The following is a 12,846-nucleotide window of genomic DNA, read 5'->3' on the forward strand; positions in this document are numbered from 1 at the left end:
GGCCTACATTTTTAGTCTTTTTAACATTTCACTAGAAAACTGTTTCAATAGAAAACTGTTTCAATAGAAAACATTTCAATAGAAAACTGTTCTTCCATCAGTGTGCATCCCAGTGAAATCTGATAAAAATCTAAATATACATGCTCACATACTAGGAAAGTACCAGCCTCCATATCCTTTCCTTCTTCTTCTCTTTCTCTACCTCCCTCCTTGCCTTCCTCCACCTAGGTAGGAGCATCATTTCTTCTCCTTGGATCATCTCATTCTTTACCCTTAAACTTGTAAAGTTAGTGTACCCAGTTTGAGTTCCAGGGGGAGGCTGTTTGTTGGTCAAATAAAGACTGTTGCCAAATATAGAGCTGAAAGCAAGTCATTTAGAAAAATCAATATTTTTGCGTTATTAGGTCTCCCGGTTGCCAAAGGTGACATGACAATACTTGAAAGAACCTAGCCTGGGAGAGCAGGGTCCCTGCTTGGCCACCACCTCCTGGGGGCAGTAGACAAGTTTACTGCAGCCTTCTGCTTCTCAGTGAAGGAGATTTGACTCCACTCTGCTCCGACTCTATGAGGAAGTTCCTCTGCTACCTGCAAGGCTATGAGCATCTCAAGGGAGGATCTTGCCTTATTTTTAGCTTCCATAGTTAGCACAAGGCCTGACAATCAACCTTTGAGGAGAAGGAACAGAGAGATTTGTGTCAACCAAAGATTGTAGTTTTGTCTCTGGTTCTAGTGAACCACTTGTTATAAACACAATCATTATCTGAGTTTTGTGTGGACAGCTGGGAGAAAGATGATGGGGAAGAGAGGTCAGAAGTGCAGCCTTTACTTCACAGGTAAATAAAAAATGGACTGTGGTTCTGAACTCTCCACTCCCAAGGCAAGAGTGTCAGATCATTATTTATTCCAGCCAAGTCACCCCTAGATCTTCTTGGCTTGTTACTCATGGAGGGGTATGACAGAGCAATGGGTAAGAGCATATGAGTAAGGGCTTGGGAGGCACATATGACTCTGACCCAAGGAAAATCAATTAAGATCTCTGCGACTCAATCTCTTCATCTCTAAAACTGGAATTTAAAATACTTGAGACTAAAGGAGGTGATACATATAAGCAGTATTGTGAGAAAATGCGGGGGATTGGGACTGGCAGGTCTGAAACGTATTCGTTGTAGCTGAAGAACTCTGAGAGATCCCTGCCACTCCCCACCCCCTACCCTGCACTTTCCCTGTGCAGATAGATGGTGGGATGCCAAGGTTCCCAACAATGCGTTCAAATAATAGAAGGACCAGAGACAAGTCTGTCTTAGGGCCCTAATCCAAGCCTTTTTCTGATTTGGCAATGTCGTGCTGCCCCTCCTCTCCTTCCTCCCCCTCCTCCCTAACCCTCGCTTCCAGTTTTATTCCAGAACCAGATTTTCCGAGGTTGGACCCTTTTAATCTCTTAAATGCATAATTAGGGAGAGTGCTTGATTGCAAAGACCCCTTCCAGTCCGCCCATTTTATTTAAAACACGATCCTGTTCACACAGCAGAGAAATAGGGCAGGGAATCTGGAGGCAAAGGAAGGAGAGGGGAGAGGGATGGAGGGAGGGCGGAGCGGGCTCTGTGCTTTTCTCAATGAATGCCGAGGCCTTTGCAGATTTGCATAGGAGCTGACATCGCTGCGCCATTGGTTGGTGGATGGGAGCGGGGCGGGGCAGGCCTGCCTGAATCTGGCAGCGGTGGCGAGTTGACTTTGGAGCCCCGCCTCCGCCGCATCCCCGCCCCCTCCCGGCGCGCACTCGCTGCTCCTCCAGCTGCAAGTGGCGGGCGCCCAGGCAGATGCGATCCAGAGGCTCCGGCGGTGGCAGGGACAGTAGCAGCTGGAACCTCCTGCCGCCGCTATTCGGAGGGTCGCAGGGCGCTGCGGCGCCTTCCAGCCGCCCTCCAGCCATACCCGAAGCCATGAGGGGCTGCCAGTGGGTGAGGATGGAGCAGCAAGATTTCAGGCTCTTCTGCCCTTAATGCTTTCACTCAGCTGCTGTCGCCGGGGCCGCTTTGGTGCGTGAGAACTCTGAGGAGAAGAGACGCGAGAGGAGAGCAAGGACATCGCAAACTTGTGCGGTGGCAGCCAGAACCTACACTTCATAGCGCGGGGTCTCGATTCAAGCCTAGAAGTTTAGCAAGTAGTGCAATCTGAAGACTTCCTGCTGCGGAGGCTTGCAAGAGGGAGCTCAAGAAAGCAGTCTCCACCCTTAGTTATCCCTCCATCCCCTCAGCCCCAGACGAGGAGCGAGAAGCTCGGAGGAGCCAAAAGGAGTGCAGTGGGCGACCAGAACAGCAGACAACAGCTTGGAGCTACCATTCCTGGCAGGAAAGTTGCAGAGGATTGGAGGCCGCTCCAGAGTGGACAGACCACAGCTCAGGCTGCGGGGGGCAGGAGAGGACGGTACCCAATTGCCATCTCCTTTCAACCATAGTATTATCTCTTGTTCCAGAGCTCAGCGAGCTACAGACGAGGGCGCGGCACTAGGAGCTGCGCACGAGAGGCACAGAGTCCCATCTGCTGAGCGCAGTGTACTTCAGGGTCTCTTGACACACCTCTGAGCTTCCAACCCAGTTTTATTGATACTTCTGCTCGCCTCCTTGCAGTTGGAGGAAAACGAGAGAATCGAGTGCACGCACAGTTTCCCACAGATCAGGTGGAAGGAGCCGTTCACAACCAAAGACTTTTTGGAGCCCCTTCCCAGTTGGGGGGAAGCAGAGGACGAGACTGGATACCCTAGAGGTGGAAGACTAGTATAAACAACCTTTCTCTGGCGGAATGGGAGCCATAGGGCTCCTATGGCTGCTGCTCCCACTGCTTTCAGTGGCAGCCTCGAGCTCCGGGACCAGGACCCGGACCGGGACCGGGTCCGGCCAGCGCGTGGACTTACCGGCCATAGGGCCAGTGCTGCAGCCCCGGGAGCCGCTTAGCTACTCGCGTCTGCAGAGGAAGAGCCTGGCGGTGGACTTCGTGGTGCCCTCGCTCTTCCGTGTCTATGCCCGGGAGCTGCTGCTGCCGCCGCCGTCCCTCTCGCCGGAGGCGCGTGGCTCTCTAGCTCTAGATTGCGCCCCATTGCTTAGACTGATGGGGCCACCACCCGGGGTCTCCTGGACAGCAGGCGCTAGCTCTCCTGCCCCGGCACAGACGCTGTCCAGGGTGCTGAAGGGCGGCTCCATTCGCAAGCTCCGGCGCGCCAAACAGCTGGTGCTGGAGCTGGGAGAGGAGGCGATCCTCGAGGGTTGCATCGGGCCCCCAGAGGAGGCGACTGCGGGGTTGCTCCAGTTCAACCTCACCGAGCTGTTTAGCTGGTGGATTCACCACGGTGAAGGGCGGCTGAGGATCCGCTTGATGCCCGAGAAGAAGCCATCGGAAGTGGGCAGAGAGGGAAGGCTGTCCGCGGCAATCCGTGCCTCCCAACCCCGCCTTCTCTTCCAGATCTTCGGGTCGGGTGAGCAGCTCCTGCCTGCGCCTTGTCGGGATTTGTTTTTTTAGACACATCAATTTTCAGCTATTGTCAATTAACTCATGTTTCCAAAACCTTAGCCTTTGTTTCTTAGCCCTCCTTCTTCCTTCCACAAACTTCCTCCCCCAGGTAGACTATATTTTCTTAAACATAGTTATTCCTCAAGGGTCTTTCTTCTTCTTCAGCAACCAAGTTGGGAGAAGAGTTTCCTGCTCTTGGCAGAATGCCTCCTTCTACTGATTTACACAGAGTCCTAGCCAAGACTGGATGCCCTTCTTTGGGTCCCTGGGACAGTTGAAATGCCCCTATTCTATAGTCAAGGTTAGCTCTAGATCTCAAAGCTATTGCCCCTTTTCCCTTCCCCTTGTTCCTCTTCCTGGCCACACAGATTTGCGTAATATGGTACATTTTCTCAGGGAAAATAAAATTCCTCATCATATTATTTAATTCCACCTAGCTGTTTCCTTCAAATGTTGGGTTACCTAAGGATTTCTTCTTCTTAATTGATTCATCCTGTACCCCCTTCCCCCTCCACCCTACTCTGCTATCCACTCACAGACTCTTGTTTTTCCTCTCAGATGTCATCGGGAGAGTCCTAGAGGAACTAAGGGACAGGGGACAGGAGGGAGATGCAAAGAGGGGGAGCAAAGTTGACAAGATTGTCTTTTTTGAAGAAGTAAGTGTGAAGTCAGGGAGAGACAATAGTTGATTTCCCTTTCTTTCCCTGCCTCCTTCCTTCCTTCCTCCCAATTCTTAGTTTGAATGTCTGCAACAGCAGCTCTGGATGACTGTCTGTGGCAGGCCTGTTTCGTTGCAGATCTCTCTGCTGGAGACTGCTGAAATGAGGTTTCTGTTTCATTTACTCTCTCATTTTCTTTCCATACTCACTGAAGTGTGTGTGTGTGTGTGTGGGCACTTACTTTTAACTCTTCCCATAGTACCCTTTGACTGGAAAACCAGGTGGCTTTGAATGGATGTTTTCTCTTGTAAGACCGCTGGGGAAAGATTCCTGAATAAAATATACAGTATAAATGAATGAGAAAGCACAGAAAAGAAACCATGCCTCTTAAAAGCCTACACTAATTCCATTGAGCAAACCCAGCATCTTTCATATCATTCTCATCATCAGAAATAAATGAAATTCTTATGCTCCAGAGGTTACTAATGTCTAGTATTAATTGGATGGAAAGCATTGGAAAAAACCCACTGTAGAGCTACAAATATCTCCCACATGCACCCAGTACTCTATGCAGTAGGGACATTCAGAAGCTGTGGTTCCTCAGTCATTGCACAGTAAACATACTGGTATGTGGTCCCCAAGGAAAGCAGAATCTGGATGCATATTTCAACATTAACATTAATGGCTTTGGAACTGAATTCGGTCTGCTTCTTGCTACTCCAGTCTTCTATGAATTTAGCCAAAGATGAAGTGGTCACTTGAGTCAGTGCTTAACCAATATATTTTTATTTTAAAATGCAGTCCAAATAGAGAGGTAATCTGTACAATTGTTATTCTTAAGATAAATGAGAAGCCTGGCTGCCCTCAAAGGTGTTGGTCCTGTCACTCCAGATAATGGACAAGCATGAAAAGGGGTTGCTAGTTTAGAGTGGCTGTAACAAGTGCATCCCTTTCAAAATACCAAGGCTAACTTACTTAGAACATTGTTATTGTGGACATTGGAATAGCTCTTTGTGTATAAATAAATTTTCTAATTATCTTAAAAAACAAACAAACAAAAAAACATTAGTGGCACTGGCACCTAAAATGAACCCTTTGTGTTTAATGCTAGAATATATAGTAATCCATAGTAAGAGTCAGTGTCTGATGAGTTTGTTACTGCCCTCTGTGAACTGAGATAGGAGACCAATACTGTTGTCTCACCACAGATATTTTTGTAAAGAACAGCTGTGCTTTAATGTCATCGTGGCTTCTATGTTTTATACGTACAACATTCTCTTTTAGTGCCTAATATTTTTGTAATGGATATAAAAATGACTTCTCTGGGAATGTGGATTTTTTCCACTTTGATGTCCATGAGGATCTCCAGAACTCTCCCATCACCTCTTGTTAAATGAAAATAGGCCCTAGCAATCTAGCTCAGCTATCATCAGATGTTGGTGACAGGCAAAAGGGGTCCTTTCTGCAGTGCTGAACTTGTCTACTATAAACAAGCAGGTTGCATGAAGTTATCAGTGAATGTCTCTGAAGACTCACATACTTAATGCATTTGAAGAATATACTCTAGTTGAGCCTTAAATAAGGAGTTTAAACTGCCGAGGGGGGGGGCGGTTCATGCAGAGAGGAGTGTACTTCAAGAGCTGCTCTGCTACAGACAGTAGGGAAGCACACTGTGAGCATCTCAAGTCCTCCCTCAGTAGCACAGTTCATTTGGCAGCTGGTCCAAGCCCTTATGCATCATTTGACACATCTAGCAATCCCAGTTTCAGGAAGAGCCAGGATTCTGCCATTAAAAGGCTAGAAAATTTGGCCAAGCATTTTTCAGCAGGATTGGGATCAAATGATAATTGATGTGATCAAATAAGACATTAAGTGTAACTGGATGAGCTCCCTATGACCTCCAGAGAGACAGACAGCCTACTGAAAAGCACTTTGGGCCTTGTGGTGATCACACTTGGAACGGCCTGGACTCTCTTGCTTTGAGACATATGCTATCTTCAGTTAGGCAGCCAGCCAGGCAGGACTAGCCTCTTGCCTTACCACTGTTTCTCCAGCCTTATTCTACAGTTTTCACTGCAGACCCCCCTATGGAGGGAGTGGACATACCCTGCGATATATACTGTTTCATGTTTGGGGCAACATATATCAGTATGGTTTCATTTGTTTTCTTGTATGAAAAGTCAAGCTTAGTTCTCTCACTTAGATTGATTTTGCTCTTTATCTTATTTGAGGAAAAGGGTTTATACTTTTCATATAGGTTGTGATTTACAGAAGAGGCATTTAACTCTTTTGTGACATAAGATCTTCAAATATACAAAGAGAAAATAAGCACAACTCAGTTTATTTCTCCCTAATTCTTCCCAAATGACTGGTGGTCTGGCCTAGAGGGGCACAACCATGCTGATGGGGCTGTCTGTGGGAAGGAAAGAGGAACGGATGGGAGTTCCGCTACTCTCTGTAGTGAGGGGCCTGGAGCAGCCCATTTGTATGACTGAAGATAGCTTCCTAAATCTAAGCAGGACCATCACTAGGAATGTGGTAAAAATGGAAAAGTACCCAATTAAGACAAAGCAATACATTTGTATTGCTTGTAGTTTGGGTTGTCTGAGAGGACAAAAGGATGTCTCGAGAGGCCTTATAATGCATGACATGCTAATGCTTTTTCATTGTGGGTTGCCTTCAACTCATACAAGGGATCAGGAGGCAGTTGTCCAGAGTACGCATTCATGGAGAAGATGGTAGAGAGGCAATTGTTGAGACTGTGTACCATCCTGGGACAGCCCAAATCTCAGAAAAGATGTCTGCCTAGATGCTACCACATTGTTCACAGCCTCACTCTGTAGCCTGTTTTGTAGATGTTTTAACATCTTGCTCCTTATGTCCCTCAGGCTGGAGCCTAGAGGATGATTACTTGTGGGATAGGAGAGCCTCTTTCCCTATATGCCCTCTCTCCCAACCCCCACCATTCCCACTCGAAGAAAAGGGCTATACAACTGGGGACTTGACATGTACTATGGAGAGGCCGGATCAATTTAAAGTAGATGTATGCAATGCAGTATACCTGACTTTTGAGCTCACATATCTATCAGTCCCTTCCCATTTAATTTCTGGAGAGGGCAAAGGAAATTGGAGCTCCCGGAAGGGATATCAGTTATTGGAGGTGAATTGGGAGAGTTGGAACTAGTCCAGAGAAGAGCAGAGAGCTGATTTAAGAGTTAAAAGGACTGATTTATGATGAAAGATTAAAAGAAATATATATGGCTGGCTAAGTGGTGATGAAGAGAAAGCTATAGTCACAATCTATAGGTCTCTGAAGAGGGAGAGTGGTAGTGAAGGAGAGGAGTTATTTAGTGCGGCCTGTAGAAGTAATAGGATGAACTTGCAGAAGGAAACTTCAGGTTGGATATCAAGGAAACCTTATTTTCTGAAATTGATACTCCCATACTAAGGAATGGAATTCTAAGAGATCAGAGAGTAAGGTGAGATGTGGGTCAGACAAGCCACAGAATTCATAATTAATCAGTTCTATATTTTCAGATGTCAAGAAGCCACAATAAGCGAGAGAGCTGGGATATGGGACAGTGGCAAGAATCAGGATTTTTTGGAATATAACTCTTTTTTTTTTCAGTTTTATTTATTTAAAGAATTTTTATTTTTCAGTTACAGTTGGCATACAGCATTATCTTAGTTTTTATAAGGAAGTTTGTCTGCTGAAGGTTAGAAGTGACTGGCCTGCAGGTAGGAGAAGAAGAGAGGGTTGGTTAGCAGAGGTTATAATCCTTTGCCATTCTTAGGATTCCTATCTGATAATCTCACTTCATGGGACTTTGACCAGCCTGACTCGTAAATGACATTTTGTCTTTCTTTATAACCACTGTTAATATCCTGTTAACAGTTGTATGGGACTTTACAATTTATAAAGCACTTTCACATTTAATAATTTTTACCAGTCCTATAGAAGGGCAAGTGTTTGTTTTATTTTATAAATGGAGTAACTGAAGGCTAGATGTTTGATAACACTCTTTCAAGGTCATACAGGTAGAAAGTGGTATATCTGGAAACTTTCATTTATATATTGAAAAGTTATGAGATGCTAGATGCTGCGTTAGGTGTTGACAAGGACCACATACCTCCTTTCCTTAAACTCAGGGCTCTTTCTACTAAGGGAATCATCTCAAGGTACAGATTATAAACAACCAACACATGTAAATAGATGAAAAGCTTTACATAATCTTTGTTAGAAGGCCATGCAACAAATATTTGGTGGTCAATAGGCATGAAAGAAAAGTTTCTTGATATCTTTGAGGCCCACTTTCATTATTAGAAAAATGGGGATAGTTATAGTTCTTATCTCAAGGTGTTGTCATGGAGATTAAATTAGATGATGCATGTAAATCTTTAACCTAATGCTTGACACATAATAAAGTATTCCATCAATATGAACCATATGGTTCTCTTAGCAGCAGCAACACCCCAGCATTGAATATACATTTTAGTCTATTTGAATGGTGCCATCTGGAGTTGCAAAGTCCTTATTGTGGCCATATGAGGTTACCCTGGTAGTAGCAGTTGTGGTACTGTGGGTTCCCCATGCAACTAGCTTCTAATTCCTAAGAGATGAGAGATGGGATCTGCTGGAAATGGGGAGAGTGACCAGGGTGGTAGTTTTCATTTTCTTGCCATGGGAGGCCTGTCTTTTCCAGAAATGTAGATAAGAAGGAGGATTGAGGTGTAGTATTTAATTCATGTCTATCGACTTGTATCTTTTGGTAGATCTTTTGATCTTGGATTCACTCCAAAGGTTCAAGCACCATTTTCACAATCCAATTCTTTTTTCTTTTATAGAAAGAAATCAAGCTTTAACTTTATGAAAATATGAAATCTAATACTGAAGAAGAACAAGATAGAGGCATTACAGAAGAATAATTTTCAGATAGTGGATCTTCCATAACTGAGAGTGATCTGTGCAGTTTAAGCTCCTTCATGCCCCGAGAGGTACTGGGCCATTGGCCTCTGGTAACTCCTTTATTGTAATTAGCTGGAGCTGTACCCTTTCCTTACATTTCTAGCCTCACCATTCATTGTCAGTGGGAGGCAGGAGAGAGATGGAAAGTACCAACTTGTTAATGGGTGTACGCCCATTAAGAGCAGTTAAACTTTTGAGATTCCATGGAGACACACAGCCCAGGGACTTGAGTGGGAGGCTGCCTCAGGAAAGTGCCTCAGCCTAAGAGAGGCTGTTCAGCATCCACACAGCGTTTTATAGGTGGTGTTTTTTTATGAGCCATAGCTGAGCATTGCCTCTGGAAGAAGCACATGAATATCATCTTTGTTTGGGAGTAAATGAAGAATAGGGAGTGTTGGTGAGGATGGTTATAGGTATCCTGGAGTCACAGGGAGAGAGCTGTGAATAAAGCTATCAAGGAGCCTTATGGATGCCTTCTTCCTTAGAGACATTGTTTTGTCCTTTGGTCTAGGTGTAGCCAGTATTTCTTAACCTAGTGATGACCTGGCTCTTTCATACAGGCCAAGATGTGAGGAAAGAGTGGTTAAAAGAGAGTGTTGGCTTGATGATGATGTAATGAGGAGGTGGGAGGTATCCCAGTACCTTTTTTGATGAGTTAGATTTCTCAGAACAGCATTTTTCTTCTTTAGTAAACCTTGTGATGAATTTTCTATCTGGACTGTTCTGAGCTTGGGTCCTTTCCCAGGGAAATTCTATCAGAATCACTTAGTGATATAATCACTGGAACCCTGGGCTGGGGAACCCTGTGTGGGGCAGGGACCCCTGGCTCTTCCAGGGGGACCCCTGCAGCTGAGATATTTCTCTAGATTTTTAACCGCCACATGTGGTTGTGGGACCAGCCTGTTTTGTGTCTCTGCCCCTCCTACCAGTCTCGAGGTGGCCTCTTCTGTGTGTCCCCAGTTGTAGGACTTCTGTTCAGCTAGACTCTAAGTGACTCCCAGTGATGGCTATTCTGTAGTTTAGCTATAATTTTTATTTGGTTGTGAGAGGAAGCAAGCACAGCATTTACCTACTCCACCATCTTGACTGGAACTCTACATTTGTATTTTAACATCAGAAAATGATTTTTTTTTTAATTGAAAGATGACAAATACATTGAAGTACATTGAATGCACAAATACATTGAAGTACATTGAAGTACATAGCTTGATGATAAGTCACACATGCAACATACATATAACCACAGCCCAGTTAAAAATACAGAACATTTCCAGTATCTCAGAAAGTCCCCTCCTGTCCTTTTCTAGTCTGTATCCACCTCCCACCCAAGCAACCATCCTTCTGATTTCCATGTCATCAATTAGTATTGCTTATTTTTGAATTTCATATAGATGAAATCATAAGTACTCTTTTGTTTCTGGTTTCTTTTACTCAACATGATTTCTGTAGGATTTTCAATGTTGCTGTGTGTACAGGTATTCTTTCTTTTTTTACTGCTATGTCGTATTCCTTCATGTGAATGTAACATAACTTTTTTATCCATTTTCCTGCCAAGGAATTGGATTTTTGGGAAATCAAAGGTAAAAGAGGCTATTCCAGTTAACGGTTAGCACAAGCCCTAGATCTGGGGTTGAAGCCTTGCTCTACCGTTTACTAGCCCAAGGCTTTTTATTTTCTTGTCTTCCAACTTCAGTTTTCTTATTTTTAAAGTGAGAAAAATAATACCCATCTCCCAATGTTATAGTGATAATTAAATGAGATAAGGCATGTCATAGGCCCTGACACGTAGTTGGCACTCAACAAGTGTTAGTTTTCCTCAGTTCTTGATTACATTTCTTTCTCTTGGTGGCTATAATGGATCTTTCAAAAATTTCCTGAAGCAGGGAACGGGAACATTTTTACAAGTGATGTCAACAACTCACAGAGGGAAAAATAATAACCAAGGAACATGTAAATTACACATATTTTAATACATACTTTTATTTATAAATAAATAAAATAATTTTAATAAAACATTTCTTACACTAAGTTTTAGAATTAACAAATATAATAAACTATTCAATACATAAATCAAAAATTTAAAAAACTCTTTGGTCTTACATACAGATCAATTAAGGAAGAGAGAAAAAAGTATATAGGAGACAGAAAAAGATGGACAGAAAATACAGCCACATTTCAGAATGAGACAAAAATTACTGAGAATGACAGATATACAAGTGGGGAAACAGAAAAGAATGTGTAAGACAAGGCAATCCAGGAAAACAGAAGGCAGGTATTCTCTCCTGGACACTGAGATGCATAGATGTAGAAAAAGAAACCAAAAGAATGAAAGAAAGAGAATGAGGGAGAACACTTGATTATTTTTTGACTTGAAAGGATTCTGACCTAGTGTCAAACTCTGCACTCTGAAACTATGGCCAACATTATATAGTGTTTATTTTCAATTTCATTGAAGTAGAATTTACATATAATAAATGCACCTATTTTAAGTGTACAGTTCGATTTGTTTGATAAATGTGTACATCTGTGTACCCACCACCCTAATTAGAGTATCGTACATTTCTATCAACTCCCAGAAGGTCCTTCTTGACCTTTTGAAATAAACCCTCTACACATCTTGTTCTAGGAAATTTCTGATTTAATTTCTCTCACCATAGATTAGTTTTGTCTGTTCTGGAGGGTCATATACATGGACTCATAACAATATATTTTCTTTTGTGTCTGGCTTCTTTCACTTAGAATAATGCTTTTATGATTATTTGTGTTATGTGTATTAGTAGTTCTTGTTTATTGCTGAATAGTATTTCATTATATGAATATACTACACTCTTTTTTTCAGTTCATTCATCTGTTGATGGACATTTAGGTTGTTTCCAGTTTGACGCTTTCATGAATACAAAGCTGTTTTGAACATTTTGTGTATGTCATTTTGTGATAATAGGTTGTCAGTTTTCTTAAATTTATTATGAAATTGCTGGTAAATGTATGTTTAACTTTATAAGAAATTGACAAATTGTTTTTCTAAGTAGATATAACACTTCATACTCCCAACAGTAAAGTGTAAGAGTTCTGTTTGCCCCATATCCTTGGGCGTATTTGGTATTTTCAAAGTATGGTGGTATCTCATTGTGTTTTTAACTTATCTTTCTTTGTATTGATAATCTAATATTGCATAGGAAATCAGCCTGAAAGTTAGAGGCTTAAAACAATAATAATAGCAACAACAACAGTAACTTATTATCTTTTATAGTTCTCATGAGTTAGGAATTTAAGAACAGCTTGACTGGGTGTTTTTTGCTTGGTCTCTCATGAGATTGCCGTCACATATCAGCCACCACTGCAGTCATCTTAAAGCTTGACTGGAGCTGCCTTGCTCATATGGTTAGCCAGCTGATGCTGGCTATTAGTGGGAGGTCTCAGTTCTTCTCCAAGTGGTCCTCTCCACAGGATTGCTGGAACATCCGTGGCATTGTATCTGGGTTCCCTTAGAGTGAGCATCTATTGAAATGATTATATGATTCTTTTTCTTTTTCTCTGTCTCCTTCTCTACTTTTCTCCCTCCCTTTCTTCCTCCCTCTTTCCTTCTCTTCTCCTTCCTTCCTTCCTTCCTTCCTTCCTTCCTTCCTTCCTTCCTTCCTTCCTTCCTTCCTTCCTTCCTTCCTTCCATGATGAATTACAGTGTTTGATTTTCAAATGTTGCATTAGCTTTACATTCCC

General features: G+C 43.1%; 1 protein-coding gene and 1 pseudogene across 1 annotated transcript in view; one reads left to right on the forward strand and one right to left on the reverse strand.

Annotated features, from left to right (window-relative positions):
- Positions 1 to 1,930, reverse strand: part of LOC120621539 (60S ribosomal protein L31-like) — a 63,835-nt pseudogene extending 61,905 nt beyond the window's left edge.
- Positions 1,559 to 12,846, forward strand: part of ALK (ALK receptor tyrosine kinase) — a 616,833-nt gene continuing 605,545 nt past the window's right edge. The window contains 1 exon segment of the mRNA XM_039887489.1: positions 1,559 to 3,469. Coding sequence (XP_039743423.1) covers positions 2,800 to 3,469 — 670 coding nt within the window. The 5' untranslated portion in view covers positions 1,559 to 2,799.

The sequence above is a fragment of the Pteropus medius genome, unplaced genomic scaffold, assembly GCF_902729225.1.
Source record: "Pteropus medius unplaced genomic scaffold, Ma_sr-lr_union100, whole genome shotgun sequence".
NCBI lineage: Eukaryota > Metazoa > Chordata > Mammalia > Chiroptera > Pteropodidae > Pteropus > Pteropus medius.